The sequence below is a fragment of the Rattus rattus genome, chromosome 18 (genome assembly GCF_011064425.1).
Source record: "Rattus rattus isolate New Zealand chromosome 18, Rrattus_CSIRO_v1, whole genome shotgun sequence".
In the NCBI taxonomy this organism is placed as follows: Eukaryota; Metazoa; Chordata; class Mammalia; order Rodentia; family Muridae; genus Rattus; species Rattus rattus.
Genome location: NC_046171.1, coordinates 18,822,378 through 18,840,694, shown reverse-complemented (window position 1 = coordinate 18,840,694; position 18,317 = coordinate 18,822,378). Strand labels below are relative to the sequence as shown.

Genomic DNA, 18,317 nt, shown 5'->3' with positions numbered 1-18,317 from the left:
TCTTCCACGTTACTTACTTTGAGGCGGGGCCTGTCAGTCAAACCCACAGGTACCTGGCGATGCCTAGTCTTTAGAGTCAACTTTCCTTGGGGACCCCCCCGAGGCTGGAATTACAGGTGGCTGTCACAGCCACCGCTCATGTACTTGGCTCTACGAGCTCAACTGTCATTGTGCAGCAAATGCTCAACCTCCGAACCATCGCCCCAGTCTCTAGGTTTTCTTTTGCCAAAATTGTAGCTGGAACCTGACACATCTGGTCAGCCACAATGTTGTTTGAGCTGTCTTAGCTGCCATAAAATGTCAGCGGAGACATTAAAAACAAAACAAAACCACAACAACAAAAAACCAACCAAACAAAAACAAAGGTGGACCACTGTAAGCTGAATTCCAGTTGGTCATTTGCCAGAATCTCGAAGGCATTTCTGTCATTCGAAGCTGGATCCTTTGCTGTCTGAAGAATACACAGCCGACATGGACACACGTGAGAATTATTCCCTTGGTTTACATGGAGCCAAGGGGGTACATGGGGAAGAGCAGGGTCGAACCCACGCTCTGGGGAAACAGCTAAGGAAACCTGGGTCAGTATCCTTCCGAGAGAGTGTGAACAGTTAAAGCTTGCCCACCACAGCCAGGACAGCTAGGAGTGAGAGCCACTGGCCACTGTGGAGTGAAAGGCAGGAGGCGGCCACTGTGGTCAAGCTAGAAGTGAGTTTGGACCGGCCATCAGCCGGGTTACAGTTCTAAAACAATGAAGACATCCATACTAAACTCAAGGACAAAATACCATTGTCTTACTACGTCAACATAAATTAGCACTGGCTTGGAGTTGCGGCTACAATAATGGCTGAAAAACAAAGCTATTGGAAATGAACAGGCAGATTGGATACTTTTGAGGCTAATGAATGGCAGATGGATATGACCTCGGGGAAGGGACTGAGACACTGGAATTAAATAAAGCACTCAATGAAAGGAGACGGGATTTTGGATAAATAAATAAAAAGCGGTAGTTTCTCTTAAAACCAGCAATAACTTGCTGAAGACTACAGTGGAAAAAATGTAACTTACAAGAAAGCAATAACCCCCCTCAAGCATTAAATATATAAGAAATGACCTTAATTAAGATGCGAGGGTGGGAGCTGGAGGCAGCTCGATGGGGGTTCTCCTGAGTCCCTGGGCTTGATCTCTAACCCTCAAACAAAAAGCTAGAGCAAATGTTAAGAGTAAATATATTATATGAATATAAAATATTAAAGTTATTAGTGCCCTGAGCCAGTGAGGACACTCAACAGATAAAGGTGCTCGCCGTCAACCCTGATGACGTCACTTGTCCTGAGACCCCGCACTGGAAGCAGAGAACCAGCTTCAACAGAGAGAGAGCGCGACACACACACAGTAAATAAATATAAGTTATATGTTCCTGTTATTTTGGATATTAAAACCTTTAAGAGGAAATTTTGACCAAAATTGAAAAAAAAAAATTCTTATAACAAACCAGTGACAGTCACATGCCTCCAAAAGACAGCGATCCTAGCAGTCGGGGTTGGGAGGTGTACGTTGATAATGGATTCATTCCGTACATGAGGTGTTTGGCCCAGGAACAGCCGTGGATGGGCTCAGAATGGCACAGCTAATAAGGAAGTCAGCGTAAAGCTGGAGGAAAGGAAAGGGCATAGATCTAGAGCTAAAATAACATTTAGAAGAACGTGTTCTCACTTCAGATACTCCCAAATTTTACATATATTTAATAACTTCTAAAAATACCACCCGACGAGCCGGGGAGATGTGCTCAGAGGCTGGGAGTGTGCACCGACTTGCTAAGGACCTGAGTTGGGTTCCCAGCACCCACATACGGCTCACAACCACCTGTACCTCAGAGCCGGTGGATATAGCGCCCTCTTTTGGCCTTCATGGGCATTAGCCGTGCAAGTGGTGCAGGCAAAACACCCACCAACATAAAAATGAATAAAAATTTTAAATCATCTGTGAACAATAATTAGGAAATTGATGGATACATTTCTTTTTGTCTTTGATGGGCGCAATCCATCCTGGAGTGCAGAGGTTCACATTATGGAAGAAATAAAAATTATCAAAATAATTTTTTGCCTTCTTTATAGATATTCGAATACCGTTAATGTGGAAAGACTCCGATCACTTCGGTCATAAGGAATGTACGTATGGCTTTCATTTGTATTTGGAAATGTTTCCTTGGGTGCACAGGACGCATTCGTGATTTCTGAGTGCAGAGCCCTTTGGTTTGGAGACATGCTGCTGCCATTCGACAATAAGCCCCGTGCGGGCAAACTGCTGTTTTCTGATTTGGGGGTCTGCGAATCGGTTCCCTGATTCAGATTAAGATAAGCATACCTGTGAGGGGGGGACTCAGCAGTGGGGATCTGTGTGATGGGCTCAGGATGGAGAGATGGGGAGAAGGGCAGAGTCCCCATGTTCCAAAAGAGCACGGGCGAGTCAGTAAACGCGGAATTTCTCTTCTTCTCTTACTCTAAGAGGTCCGAGCTTTGCTTTGCTGGGTCATTTTTAAGAGGATGTAGTGAAGAGTTTCTAGCTCGGTGTGATTTTTTTCTTCCTCACCGTTTCATTGGCTACACACAGTCTTCACAAGCCCGTGAATCACTTGGATCACGGACGTTAATCTCAAATGTAGCTTAGCGGTGCGAGGCGAAGCTCGGAGACCCGGCAGCCCTTCACCTGCCTCGTCTCCTGCGATGGCTTCGTCCATGTTCCAGAAGCCGAATGGTATTGGGCATAATTAGTTTTACATGGAGAATCTAAATCAGGCAAGTGTTTGTTTTTCAATTAGGACGTATAATTCACTTCACCGAGGAGTACTTGTGGGATTTGAGACAATCTTCCCGATTCCTGGAGAGACTAAACTTTTCCTAAAGAGCTAACGTTTTCTCAGTAATGAGGATTTAGCCCTTAATCACCCGGTGTTTTTAAGAACGTCACCACATTGGAGAGTCTGGCAGCTGATTTTGTATTCATCCGTGCCTGCCGTGTGAGTCCTCAGGTCGTTTCCTCCCTTGCTCATACTTTGCTGGTATGTTTGGCCACTGTTGATGCACCGGCCCATAAACGTCACCTTTTTCTTAGGACTCGGACGTCAAATGACAGAGGGGATCATTTACATTGACTGCTAAGTGATCAGATTTGACTGTGGCGATCTCTCGGGGATGCCAAGGGGCCGGTGTTCCTTAGTTTGAGGTTGGGTTCGAGTGGGGTGAGGGACCGCCAGTCTCACACAGGCGTGATTTATCTGTCTCTCCACCAGGCACACAGCGCTTTGCCATCTTTTGCTTATTCAGGATGGGAACCCAAGTGTTTGACACTGACATGATGATCGTGGACCAGACCGTCACAGATATATGTTTTGAAAACGTCACCATATTGTAAGTATCCCTAATCCTCCAGAGGGTGAAATCTGAAGTTCTGCCTCCTTTTTTCTTAGCAGTGAAGAAAGCCTAATTACTGTCTTTGAAATTCCGATGGCCGACATCCTGAAGGGCCTTTGGTTCTTCTCAAAGCACTGGAAGCTTCAAAATGTTTAAAAGTTACCCCTCTTTTTGAATTCAGAATAAAATAGAAATCTTATAATTAATACTAGCCAGCCAACAGTTGACTCAATGGCCCTGCTAAACTTCTCATAAATATTTATATTTCTGTCACTGACCAAGCTATGACAGGATTTCACTGGGTGCTCGATGCAATATAACGGATTGCACCAAGCTGATTTTCTTTTCCTTCACAGGAAATTCAGAACAAAACTAACGAAGTGGTAAAGCGAGCTTGCTTATGACCCATTCTCTTAAGTGCGTCTTATGGTGAATTTGGGGATGCTCTTTCTCTTACGGCGGGCTTCTCGCATGTACTCAAGCAGTGTAGAGCATCTTGGCCAACCTAAGGGCTCCTTTATGGGGCTGCTTTGTGCAGGGTCATTTTATTATGGCCAGCATGCAGAGAGACAGAAACAGCTTCCCCGGGAAGCTGTGGACCTCATTTTTTTAACCAACATGAGTTTTTTTTTATCCTGGCCTCTCTCTAAGAGCCTTTGTTGGCCTGCCTCCCTGTGGGATTTGCTTCTCGGAAGATCTGAGGTGCCATTCTAGATGGAGTGGTAATAGCTGTCCGAACCGCCCACATGTGATCAGCTGCACTCTTGGCCACGGCCAGTGACACTTTAGATTTCAGAGTAGTTCACGTCACACCGACAGGACCTCGGCAGACAGCATCCTGTGGCTTCTGCAACTGGTGTCCCGGAGTAACTGTATAGGATATAACAACGAGTTACCCTAGCAGTAATGCGGGCCCTTTTACAAGTTGTACGCAAGCCAACGGAATTCAGTTCTCTCCCGCCTCGGGAATGGTCCCAAGTCCTTGTGCACTTTAGGCTAAAGTGTATTTCGTGCATTATCTCTATCTTCCTTCCTATTCTCGATGGTGCTAGTGACTTTTTCTCCCCCTGCCAAAATGGCAAAATCTCCCTCCACTCACCAGTTGTCTCCTGCCTTCACACCAGTCCGCCATTGTTCCGTCTTTTGCCCCAGAGACAAAAGTTGGATGGATCCCCTCCCCCTCCCACAGGAAGAACAATACAAATGACTTGGAAGACAACATGCGATTTATTGGCATTTTTTTGGGTATAAATATTTTAAATGGGCCTAAAAATAGCTGCTGACAAATGTTCTAAATGTTAAAAAAAAAATGTGCTCTTTGTTACGATGCTTGTTTTTAATAAGTCTTCAATATTTATGAATCTCTGGTTCTCTTCTAAATATTGACATTTGTTACTCATTACCAGGAATACTGTATGTTTAGACGCTGCCAAGTAAGAAACTATAAAAATAGCTGTAAGTCGGTCCTTGGACGTATCCAGACTGTAGATTGGCCATTTGAATTTTAAAGGCCCAGGACTGAGGCTGCCTTCTGTCTTTACGTGGCATCCGCAGAAGAATGTGGTTCTGAGTGTGTTTTCCGGTTAGTTTTGCTGTTGTTTGGTTTGTTAGGGTTTTGGAGTGTTTTTTTGTTTGGTTATTTGGTTGTCTTGCTTTGGTTTGGTTTGGTTTTGAGGCAGGGTTTTTCTGAGTAACTCTGGCTTTGCTGGATGACCAGAGCTACCTCTGGTTCTGTAGACCAGGCTGGCCTTGAACTCACAGAGATCCACCTGCCTCAGCCTCTCGAGTGCCAGGGTTAAAGGCCTGCACCACCACCTGGTATTGTGTTTTGCATTTTAGTAACACCACGGTGGTTTTCTATGCTGATGGTCGTTTATTGTACCTGGAAAGAGTAAAGCCAGTCTTTGTGCTCCCCAAACTGCAGAGTGTCTGTCTGTCTGTCTGTCTATTTTCAATGTGTGCATGTTTATGTGTATAAATGCAAGGGCACTTAATGAAGCAGAGCCAACATCACAGGAAAACCTCCGGTGTAGACCCTCACCTTTTACCTAGTATGAGACAGGAATACCCAGGTAAGCTGGCCCGTGGGTCTCACAGACACAGGCCACCGCATCTGATTTATGGCTTTGGGGGACCCAAACTAAGGTCCTTATGCTTGCTAAGCAAGCACCTACCCACCAAACCATCCCCCTAGGCAAATGAGAGAATTTCCCAATGGGTTTGAGTAAAGCCCTATCAGGTCCCCTCTAATTGTGTGCATGGTGCTTTGTGAAAACAGAGCCTGCCCTCTGGGGGCCTGCGCTTTCAAGTGCACCCCTTTTTGGGGTCCTTTCCCCCTCTAAAAACAGACAGTGGAGTTGCCTTTGATGAGGCAGGGATTGACTGTCTGGATATGAAGACAAACAGGAATTCGAGGTCCCATAGATTCTATTCAGAGTCGTTTCGAGAAATTACACATATGATATAAACACTTCAAACATGGAGCATCAGGGGGCTGGAGAGATAGCTCAGAGGTTAAGAGCACTGACTATTCTTCCAGAAGTCCTGAGTTCAAATCCCAGCAACCACATGGTAGCTCACAACCATCTGTAATGAGATCCGATGCCCTCTTCTGGTGTGTCTGAAGACAGCTACAGTGTACTTATATACATAAAATAAATAATTCTTTAAGAAAAATGGTGGCATCAAAGGACTGCAAAGGAGAAGCAGCATTATGAGGGTGTTTTATTCTTGATATTTTTTTGAGCACTTTGCCTGCTTACATTGACTCAACTGAAGCAAAGCCCTCGCCTGTTGTGTGTGTTGTGTATGCATGTGCACACACATGTTCTTTTGAGTGTGGAGTATTCTTGTAGGTGTACAGAGTGTGTTCATAGACATATGTGCACGTGCATCTGGAGGTCAGAGGACGGCCTTGGGCCCTGTCTACTGTGTTTTTAAAGAGAGCCTCTCGCTGACCTAGAGCTCACTGATCAGACTTTGGCTGCCTGGCCAACTACCCCCAAGTATTTTCCTGCCTTCCCTTCCCCAGCCTTGGGATTGCAGGACCATGCCTCTGTGCCTGGCTTTTTAAAAAAAGATGGATTCTGCTTTAGACGCTAACAGCTCTAAAAGTTACTGCAACCCTCTAAGGCCATTTAGAAAGTAGACAAACTTGACCGTGGTGTCTCCTTGCGTGTGGCTCAAATGGCACTGATTTTGAATATTGGAAAGACACCCCCACACACACACCGCAAGGTGTTTTAGTTTTGTTCTCTGCTGAATTAGATTCCCATCACTGTAACCACTCTTGGTTTCAGCAATGAAGCAGGACCAGACTTCCGCGTAAAGATAGAGGTCTACAGCAGCAGCGCAGAGGAATCTTCCATAACCAACACCCCCAAAAAGCTAGCTAAAAAGCTGAAGACGTCCATCAGCAAAGCTACGGGAAGGAAGATAAGTGCCGTGCTGCAGGAGGAGGACCAGGAGGCGAGCCTGCTTGTCAGCTCCGTGGCGTAAGCTACTTCTAATACAGTGTGTGTGGTATTTCCGAGCGCTGTCTTTCCATATATGTTTGTATTTTAACTGGGAAAACAGCCTGCAACCCAGGGGAACTTCCGTTGTGAGCTACTTACCCTGCTGAGATGCACTTGGCCCCTTCCTGTCAAGGCCGGAAGTCAGGCGAACTGCTTTTGAGTTGCTCGGGATTCCACGTCTAAGCGGAAAGATGAAATGTTTTTCTCAGAAGCGGCCTGTATGTGTCAAGTATCCGCTCCCTGACTCTCTGCTAAGTGGATCTCTTATGTGCGTCATACTTCTCTTTCTTTAATGGTTTTAACAAGCCAGTGTAATATTAGTATCGCATTTAACAAATTAGAAAAATAAGTCCCACGTGACCTGATGGTCTGTATGTTTCAGACGGTACAGTCCTGAAGTGATACCTTTGAGGTGTGTCTATGCAAATCAGGTCAGTAGTACGTACGCATCTGAGTGAGCCTCTTAGGCTTGTCACAGTCTGTTACAACCCCATCCACTGTTTCCTTGGCCGTATTTATTGAGGAAACCAGGCTTTGCAGGCTGCCTGTTTTTATAACCTAGCTGATCTTATCTCTGTGCTGCTTTGAAAACATTTCCCTGGCTCCTGTCTTTCCCCTTCCCTTGTAATGGATCTGAGGGACGGGTTGGATTCCGGTTCTCGGTCTGGTATATTTTCCACTGTGCATCGTTAGGGGGTCCCTGTCTTACTTCTGAGCTCAGGCGCTTCTAGCCTGATGCGTCCATCATAAAGCTTGCTACCTGTCTTTTATTTGACGCTTTTAGCAGCCATTGCCCATAATTCCTTGTTTCATTGGAGGCTCTAATCTGATAGCTCCCTAGGTTTGCCATGAATATCTTCTTCTTTTTAATTATTTCTTGGAGAGTTTTGAACATAATTCATCCTCCACCCCAGCTCTCCCTAGGTCCATCTCCCACCTCTTACCCACCCAATTTCATATCCTGTTCCCCACGCCCCCAATGACTCCTTCCAGACAAATTTGTGCTGCCTAAAATATTCTTGGATGTGAGGACCCTGGTTGATTGACCAGGGGCTGCAGTCTTTTTCTTTAGCTGGCAACTAACAGTAGCCATTAGCTTCACAGCAAGGGGTGAGACTGCATCCAACTTCCTCACCACGCTATGACATGGTCCGGTTTGGGTTTCCACAGGTCCTGTGCATGCTGCTGTGAGTTCACATGAGTGGCTGCCTTGTCATGTATAGAACACATGGTTTCCATGCAGAGATCCACCACCCCTGCCTCCTGGACCCTTTTTGCCCTGTCTTCCACCCCGATCCCTGAGCCTCGGGGAGGGGAGGTGCAGGATAGATGTTCAGTTCCATTACCCTACATTTCTGGATAAGCCAGGACTCTTGAAGAGAAGGCAATACCTTCACAAAGTCTCCGGCTGCAGCCGCAAGAAAGCCAATGGAGAGGAGAGACAATACCTCATGACTTTTAACACTTGACCAAGTTTTAGACGTAAATGTGTGCTGGTCACAAGCATAGAAGTGAGCAAGGTTTTATCTGAGCGATCAAGTTTATACACAGTGGTGTTTCCTCATGTTAACAGTTCTGATTCTCCCTCCTGGATCCCGGGAATCCTTCAGTGGGATCAGGGCATCCTTTTGACAAGCTGGTCTTGGGAGGCATGCTTGCCCTGGGCTACAGTCGGGGGTTCCTTATTCATTGTGGGGTTTGTTTGTTTCTGCTGAGCCCAGAATCAGCATTTCTGCACAGATTTCCTGTTTTTCTCCATGGTTTTATGCCTGTTTCACTGGGAAAGTGTTGACTTGGCCACATTCCTGAAATTTCTTTGCATGGCTGATAGAGCTAGCCTTTCAGCGTATCTTGAAGGCTCTATAATCACAGACATGAAATAGTCTATGTGTTGATCCTGAAAGCCCCAGCCAGGAAGATTTAGCTAAGAACTCCTCCCATGCCAGATACTCTGTTTCTGGTGGCTTTCCACCATTTCTTTCTTTCTCTTTCTTTTTTTTTACTCCTTCTTTCTTTCTTCCTTCCTCTTTCTTTCTTTCTTTCTTCCTTTCTTCCTTCATTTCTCTTTCTTTTTTGTTTTGTTTTGTCTTTTTTGAGGCAGTGTTTCTCTGTATAGTCCTAACTGTCCTGGAACTCAACTCTGTAGACCAAGCTGGCCTTGAACTCAGAAATGTGCCTACCTCTGCCTCCCCAACACTGGGATTAAAGGTGTGAGCCACTACCACCACCCAGTTTTTTGTTTTATTTTGTTTTGTTTTTATATTTTTATGGTTTTGATAGGGGCTCAACCAAGAAATATGCTGTATGCTATGACTGACTGACGACTGACTGACTTACTGACTGATTGCACAGTGCCAATGGGTAGCAGTGTTTGTAATATGTTAGGTATATTTTTCATTGTAGTTCATTCAGATTTACCAAAAATAGCATCTATGAGTCACTGAATTGATTTTCTGATCCACAAATAAGTGAATCTCAATTTCTGGTCCACAGTTCTAGAAGATTCTCTCCAACACAGATGTTAAAACCAAGACATCATTTCAGATATCATTTTACATTGGAATCCTGTTGGGTTTTGCTGGAATGGGTTTAAGTCTGTCATAAGGCATCTGTGTTGGTTACTTCTCTGTTGCTGTGGTGATACGCCGTGACTGAGGCAGCTTATAGAAAGAAGAGTTTATTTTGGCTGAGTTCTGTGGAGTCAGTGTTCATGGTGGTAAAGCAGAGTCATGCAGGCAGGATTGGGAAACTGAGAGCTCCCATCTCAAAGCACCAAGCACAGAGAGTGCACCGGGAAGACGGGGCTTTAAAAGCTCAAAGCCCACCCTCAAGTGAGCCAACACACTTCCTCCAACAAGGCCACACCTCCTAAGCCTCCCCAATAGCGCACCAACTGGGGACAGATCATTCGAACACTAGAGACTATGAGGGACATCTCACTTAGACCACTGAAGTAGTAGAAGCATTTCTTAGTTATAGAGATCATATCATTCTGCTTTCGGCTCAAATTTTATTAGGTTGGAAAGAGGTAACCAACTAGTACAGAAGTTGCATTTCTTATGAGCAACGTTGTTTTAGAACAGCCAGAATCTCCGTGGTCTCTTCCAGTGGCACCTGCATGCTGCATTTCCCCTGGGCCTTCTACCTTCTCCCCTCCTCTACTGGAAGGCAGAGGTGCTAAGATGCAGCCCCTTGCTCTCAAGGGCATTTTGGGGGTTTCAGACATCCTGAAAGGAATCCACAACAGTGAATAGAGTTCTAAATGGGTGAAAGTTTGCTGTTTGATGAGGAGTACTTAATTTTTTTTATTCTTATCGCTTACTGCTGTATGACCAAGGCAGATTAATACATTCCCCGCCCCGCCCCCAGGAACATCTGACCCCATAGGACCATCATTACGGAATTCAGTACGCTGATCCTTGGGCTTTGTATACAGCAGGCACTTAATAACTGCACCTTTACATTCTCGTTCCCGTTCTCCCTAGAGTTTCCCTTTCTGAGCTCTTGTAGATGCACTCCAGGCAGAGCCTTGACATGGGACATTCAATGTAGATGTGGTCTCACGTTCAGGCCCCCTTTGTAATGTCATAGATGATGACGGGGACAAGGCTAGACCCTTTGTTCGGCCTGCGCTTCTCTGCAAAGCCCAGGGGTTTTCTTGGGAGCCTCTTGTTCTACGCCCCATTGTTGCTCTCAGGAACGAGCATGAGAGTCTTGACTCTTCTGTCACAATTGGCCTCCACTATTTGCCCATGAATTCGAATGCTAAGTTGTTGTTGTTGTTGTTGTTGTTGTTGTTGTTGTTGTTGTTGTTGTTTTGTTTCAGGTGTGTTTCAGGAACCTTTGAGTCTTTTATACCACCAAGGTCTGTCAAAAGATGTGATAATCAGATCCCTTCTCACCCAGTCCTGTTCTCTGAGGACCAGCACTGCAGGCTCACGCACAGCCCACAGACCCTCTGACATTCTCTTCAGTACTGGGTAGGGAGGGGCTCGTGTATAGCACGGGTATTCAGACAGCGCAAGAGGATGACTTTTGCCTTTTAAAATAACAAACCAAGTACAATGTTCCACTGCAGGCCTTTAACCAAAATGATTGCCTATAAAATACTACGTAACTAGGAGACAGTATCTGGCCAAATATAGCTATTTTTTTTTCCTTGACAAGAATGCATTTTTTTTTCTGACTACCATCTAAGTAGTCTTTATTTTCCATACCCCTTGATTCCTCCCCCACCCCCAATATTATAGCAATCAGCCTTCTTGATAGGAAAAATGTAGCTGATTAAACTTTTGGGAACTCGGTGTTAGGGTTGGCGCAAAGGAATGAATGTAATGTTTTACAGACAGGCTGTTAATCCTGACTCGAATGCTTCTCAAGTGAAGTCACTGTTGGTTTGGAAGATGCCCATGTAATTAGTCACGGGCTAAAAATGAAGCAACTTCAAATACCATCATAAAATGGTATTGTTGGGCTTAAAGAAGACAACGGACATGTTTTGGAGATTTTTTTTAGTACGTTCCCTGATGTGACTCATTTCCTCCTCTTATCTGGGGAATGTAGGCTTACCGAAATTTCCTCCTCTAGAACTTGCCAGTTTTCCCCTCCAACAGCCGAATTAAGTGCTTTTGTTTTGTGACTAGGACAGGGTTCTTCAGGGTTCAAACATATTTAAAAAAAAAAAAAAAATTCCTGTCAAAACTTGTAGTATCATTTGCGATATTTTAGTCGACTAGAAGACAAACCAAATTTAAAAACAAAACAAGCAAGCCACTGGGGGGGGGGGTTCAGCTGAGCGGTGAGGAGCACTGGTCTTCTGTCTGTGACTGCAGTGCCAGGGCACCTGAGGTCCTCTTCTGGCCTCCGAGGGTCCTGCGTGCAGGTCACACAGATGTCCACACAGGCAGAACACGTACCCATAAAATAAAAACGAATCTCCCAAGAATCCCTCCTGCGTCATCTTAAATTAGATTGGAGGTATAAAATAATTTCCTAACACATCTCCAGTAAATGAAGCGTCTGTGGTTTGAAACGATGCTGTTAAAAGGTTTGAGGGTGGGGAAGCTAATGTAGTTTCTAAATTTAACTAAGGGATCACTCAGCTCCCCACCCGTTCCCCCCACAACACACACACAACTGACCTAAGAAGAGGCCCCGACAGGAAAGTCCTGAGGTTCCTGGGGCTTCAGAGGTCGCTAGCCACTCAGGATTCTTGTGAAAAGTGACTACTACATGGTTTGTTTTCCTTGAAAAGAACCCTATAATTTTAAGCTAGTTGTTAACGACAAGGGTCCTCTCGCTAGCCACCAGCAAGTCAGTTGCTTTCTCTAAACTTCCTGTTCTTCCTTCACCAAGGTGAGCCGGAAGTCCCCGCCGGAAGTGCTGCCTCTCCGGAGTACCTGAGGCAAAGGCAAGCAGTCACGGTTCTCTGCCAGCCACTGACTTTCAGAGGTGGCTGTCAGCTCTTATGGCTTAACCACACCAACCAGGTCACTAGAAACTCGGGATGACTTTCAGGACTAGAATCTAGAGAAGTGAACGGGGGTGGGGGTGTTGGGTCCTGTTTCAGCTGTCGGAGGCAGGGCGTGCTGCTTTGCTTCAGCGCTGACATCTTCCTCTCAAGTCTTACTTCTACGCGGATGTCTTCCGCCTAAGCCTTCGTGTGTGTGTGTGTGTGTGTGTGTGTGTGTGTGTGTGTGTGTGTGTGTGTGTGTGTGTGTGTGTGTGTGTCTACATAGGCTGCACCCCCAGATCTCTCCTCTGACGTTCCATGGTATTTAACCAGTTATCTTCCTTGGCCATATCCTCGGCTGGCTCTGTTCTAGCATACCCATTCTTAGAAGGAATTATTAGTGCCTTCCTTTTTCATACTGTTATAGTTAGATGTGCCATTCCTAGGACCTGGAGGCCAATGGCCTATGTATTTAACTTTTAGTAGTTGGGGAATTGCATTCTCAGGCTTGACCATGTTTTAAAGCCAGTGCTGGATATGGGGACACACACACACACACACACACACACACACACACACACACACACACACACACACACTGAGGAAATAAAATAACCTTCATCAGATTGGCCTGTAGGCAAGTCTGTGGAGGTATTTTCTTGATTAGTGTGGGAGGGCCCGGCCCAGCCCACTGTGGGTGGTGCCATCCCCTGGGAAGCTGGTGCTGAGGTCCCTAAGAAAGCAGGCTGAGCAAGCCATGCGGAGTAACCTTTCCTCCAAAGCCTCTCTCTCAGTTCCTGCCTCTATGCTCCTACCTTGACTTCCTTTCATGACTGATGATAACCTATAAGGTGATGTAAACTCTTTCCTCTCCCAATACATTTTATCATGGCGTTCACCACAGCGGCGGAGAAACAACCTAGCGCAAAGCCGAAGAGAAACCTTAAAACCTGTAATTCGGTCTTTGCATAAGTTTTACCTATTTGGCCGCATGAATAACACGACTTCTCTCCAATTCCCCCAGTGCCCCAAGAGCATAGATACACAGGGTCCCCCTAGCTTTTTGTGTGCACAGCAAGAGCACAATGTTTAGCTGTGTTGGAATAACTGATCAGGTGATGTGTGTGGTGGTTGGTAAGAAAAAATTATACTGTATTTCCTAGAAATATATAGGAAATATATATTATGTCCCCACCAGCGGGGACCCAGTTATTCAGGGTCCCGAAGGGCCTAAATGGGGGGCAAGAGAAGAAGGAGACCAAGCAAAAGTTCTGTTGTCAAGGTCTCGTTTATTGGGGTGAACGTTACAGCTTTTAAGGCTTTCAGGTAGGGGGAGTGACCTTTGTGAAACATGAAGGAGGGGAAGATGAGGATATAGGCAGTGATAGCTGGAGGCAAAGAGGTCAGGCGATGAGGTCAGGTGGTGGAGACACCGGTTGTTGACTCAGGAGATAACTGGTATCTGCTCGAGCTGAGGCATCCCTTGAATGTTATCTTCCTGTGCCGTAAATTCATGGGAGAGGCTTTGTCCAACAATCTTAAGACTTAATATCTTAAGGTGAATATCTGTGGCCAAACAGCCCAGAGTCACCTAGCCACTTTGAGCCATGCAGTCAAAAAGCGGCTAGGCCCAAATCCAATATGGCTCTGTACAATATTATTGAACTATTATTATATATTAAGAAAAATACATAAGAAATATGCAAGATACTATAACTTCTTGTATATAAAGTATAGTGTGTCTGTTAGAATAACCCCGGGCATATTTTTGTATTTGGGGTTTTTTTTGTTTTTGTTTTGTTTCCTTTCTTTCTTCCTCCCTCTCTTGGATGTTTTCCCTCCTGTAGTTAATGTACGCAGAGACAACTTGTCTGCTCCCTTGAGCTCCTCAGACCTAGGCCTGAGTCTTCCCACCCTCTTCAGCCTTCTACCTTTTGGTTGTTCCCAAGGTCTTATCACCACTGACACATCCATCAATGATCTTTAGAGCAAGATCCCTCACCCTCCACCACCTCTCTTTCCTCCCTTCAGAGTCCTGCTCCTGCCCTTACCTGGGGAGAACACCAGGCCTGGTTAAATATTTTGTTCTTGTTGGGTTGATCACTTCAGCACCTGTACTCCTGAGGGCTTAAGAAAAAAGGAACTTGTCCTTTCTTTGAGGTTGATGACCACTGACCATGGTGACTCTAAGCGCAGTTTCTGTGGTCGTTGACTTTTCCTCTTAAAGGATTAGGCATGATTTTCTTTCTTTCCCCAACCCCCATGGTCTCTCCATTCCTCTCACGGCTGATCCTTGTGTTCTGGGTGCTACCGACAGTCTTGATTGTCAGGGACCTCACATGCCCACCTTCCATCGAGTCCAGCAGCCCCCTAGACTGGCCTCTGTGTATCTCGGGCTCATCGGCTTCAGTGCTAGACCCCACTGGACCTGTCTTCTCAGTGATTGAGGAGGACTCCTCCCCACTTCCTGTTTCCCTGGGCCATCAGCTTCTCCTCTACTCTCCCATCTCCCCAATCTATCAGCCAGCTGAAGGACCTCCAGAGCTCTCTCTCCACAGTCCCAGGAACTGGCTTCCATAGTCTGGACTCACCATTTTCTCCTCTCACTCTCTTGGGTCTCTTTAGTTGACCTTCAGCCTGTCTCCAGATTCGCAGCCAAAAGGAAGTCCCGTTCAATCAGCCTGGCATCCACACTCTGCCACACCGGGTGTTTGACTCATTGGTGTCCTCCATCCAGATTAATCCCTACTGGTCATTCTCCGAGAGGTAGCTCTTTCACTGTCCTCTGCCTTTTCTTTTTAACTTTGTTTTCTTGGATAGTTTATGTATCTGCGTTCCAAATGTTATCCCCCCATACCCGTTTCCCCTCCCCCTGCTTCCACGAGGATGTCCCCACTCCCACCCAACCGCTCCAACCTCAACGCCCTGGCATTACCCCACACTGGGGAAACAAGCCTTCACAGGACCTAGGCCCCTCTTCCCAGTGATGTTGGACAACGCCATCCTCTGCTACATATGTGGCTGGAGTCTTGGGTTCCTCCATGTGTGCGCATTAGTTAGTGGTTTAGTCCCTGGGACCTCTGGGGGTCTGTTTGGTTGGTAGTGTTGTTTTTCCCATGGTGTTGCAAACCCCTTCAGCTTCTTCAATCCTCCCTTCAGCTCCTCCATTGGGGTCCCCGTGCTCAGTCCAGTGGTTAGTTATAAGCATCCTCATCTGTATCAGTAGAGCCCTGGCAGAGCCCCTCAGGAGACACCCATGTCAGGCTCCTGTCAGCAAGCACGTCGTGGCATCAGCAATAGGACTGGGTTTGGTGGATGCATATGGGATGGATCCCCAGGTGCGGTAGTCTCTGGATGACCTTTTCTTTAGTCCCTGCTCCACTCTTTGTCCCTGTATTTCTTCCCATGAGTAATTTGTTCTCCCTTCTAAGAAGGAACGAAGCATCCACATTTTGGTCTTCCTTCTTCTTGGGCTTTTCATATGATCTATGAATTTTTTCTTAGGAATTCCAAGCTTTTGGACTAATATCCACTTATAACTGAGTACGTTCCATGTATGTTCTTTTGTGACTGGGTTACCTCACTGTGGATGATATTTTCTAGTTCCATCCATTTGCCTAAGAATTTCATGAAGTGGTTGTTTTTAATAACTGAATAGTACTCCACTGTATAGATGTATCACATTTTCTGTATCCATTCCTCTGTTGAAGGACATCTGGGTTCTTCCCAGCTTCTGGCTATTATAAATAAGGCTGCTATGAACATAGTGGAGCACGTGTCTTTGTTATATGTTGGAGCCTCTTTTGGGTATATGCCCAGGAGTGGTATAGCTGGATCCTCAGGTTAGTACTATGTCCAATTTCTGAGGAACCTCCAGACTGATTTCCAGAGTGATTGTACCAGCTTGCAATTCCACCAGCAATGGAGGAGTGTTCCTCTTTGTCCACATCCTCGCCAGCATCTGCTGTCACCTGAGTTTTTGATCTTAGCCATTCTGACTGGTGTGAGGTAGAATCTCAGGGTTGTTTTGATTTGCATTTCCCTGATGACTAAGGATGTTGAACATTTCTTTAGGTGCTTCTCAGCCATTTGGTATTCCTCAGTTGAGAATTCTTTGTTTAGCTCTGTGCCCCATTTTTTAATAGGTTTATTTGATTCTCTGGAGTCTAATTTGAGTTCTTTGTATATATTAGATATTAGCCCTCTATTGGATTTAGGGTTGGTATGGACCTTTTCCCAATCTATTGGTTGCCATTTTGTCCTATTGACAGTGTCCTTTGCCTTACAGAAGCTTCGCAATTCAGTCCCATTTGTCAAATCTTTTTTTTTTTTCTTTATTAACTTGAGTATTTCTTACTTACATTTCAGTTGTTATTCCCTTTCCCGATTTCCGGGCCGACATCCCCCTAACCCCTCCCCCTCCCCTTCTATATGAGTGTTCCTTCCCCATCCTCTCCCCATTATCGCCCTCCCCCCAACAATCACGTTAACTGGGGGTTCAGTCTTAGCAGGACCCAGGGCTTCCCCTTCCACTGGTGCTCTTACTAAGCTATTCATTGCTACCTATGAGGTTGGAGCCCAGGGTCAGTCCATGTATAGTCTTTGGGTAGTGGCTTACTCCCTGGAAGCTCTGGTTGGTTCGCTGGTTGTTGTTCATATGGGGTCTCGAGCCCCTTCAAGCTCTTCCAATTCTTTCTCTGATTCCTTCAACGGGGGTCCTGTTCTCAGTTCAGTGGTTTGCTGCTGGCATTCGCCTCTGTATTTCCTGTATTCTGGCTGTGTCTCTCAGGAGAGATCTACATCCGGCTCCTGTCAGCCTGCACTTCTTTGCTTCATCCATCTTGTCTAAGTGGGTGGCTGTATATGTATGGGCCACATGTGGGGCAGGCTCTGAATGGGTGTTCCTTCTGCCTCTGTTTTAATCTTTGCCTCCATATTGCCTGCCAAGGGTATTCTTGTTCCCCTTTTAAAGAAGGAGTGAAGCATTCGCATTCTGATCATCCTTCTTGAGTTTCATGTGTTCTATGCACCTAGGGCAATTCAAGCATTTGGGCTAATAGCCACTTACCAATCAGTGCATACCATGTGTGTTTTTCTGTGATTGGGTTACCTCACTCAGGATGATATTTTCCAGTTCCCTCCATTTGCCTATGAATTTCATAAAGTCATTGTTTTTGATAACTGAGTAATATTCCATTGTGTAGATGTACCACATTTTCTGTATCCATTCCTCTGTTGAAGGGCATCTGGGTTCTTTCCAGCTTCTGGCTATTATAAATAAGGCTGCTATGAACATAGTGGAGCATATGTCTTTGTTATATGTTGGGGCATCTTTTGGGTATATGCCTAGGAGAGGTATAGCTGGGTCCTCAGGTAGTTCAATGTCCAATTTTTCTGAGGAACCTCCAGACTGATTTCCAGAATGGTTGTAGCAGTCTGCAACCCCACCAACAATGGAGGAGTGTTCCTCTTTCTCCACATCCTGCACCCCAGCATTTGCTGTCACCTGAGTTTTTGATCTTAGCCATTCTCACTGGTGTGAGGTGAAATCTCAGGGTTGTTTTGATTTGCATTTCCCTTATGACTAAAGATGTTGATGGTTTCTTTAGGTATTTCTCAGCCATTTGGCATTTCTCAGCTGTGAATTCTTTGTTTAGCTCTGAACCCCATTTTTAATAGGATTATTTGTCTCCCTGCGGTCTAACTTCTTGAGTTCTTTGTATATTTTGGACATAAGCCCTCTATCTGTTGTAGGATTGGTAAAGATCTTTTCCCAATCTGTTGGTTGCCGTTTTGTCCTAACCACAGTGTCCCTTGCCTTACAGAAGCTTTGCAGTTTTATGAGATCCCATTTGTCGATTCTTGATCTTAGAGCATAAACCATTGGTGTTTTGTTCAGGAAATTTTCTCCAGTGCCCATGTGTTCCATGTGTTCCAGAT

At 45.5% G+C, this 18,317-nt stretch overlaps 1 protein-coding gene across 1 annotated transcript in view; it reads left to right on the top strand.

The window, feature by feature from the left end:
* Positions 1-18,317, top strand: part of Rtkn2 (rhotekin 2) — a 73,479-nt gene that overhangs the window by 20,241 nt on the left and 34,921 nt on the right. Inside the window, exons 6-8 of the mRNA XM_032889236.1 lie at positions 2,115-2,168; positions 3,290-3,407; positions 6,710-6,904. Coding sequence (XP_032745127.1) covers positions 2,115-2,168; positions 3,290-3,407; positions 6,710-6,904 — 367 coding nt within the window. The remainder of the gene's footprint in view (positions 1-2,114; positions 2,169-3,289; positions 3,408-6,709; positions 6,905-18,317) is intronic.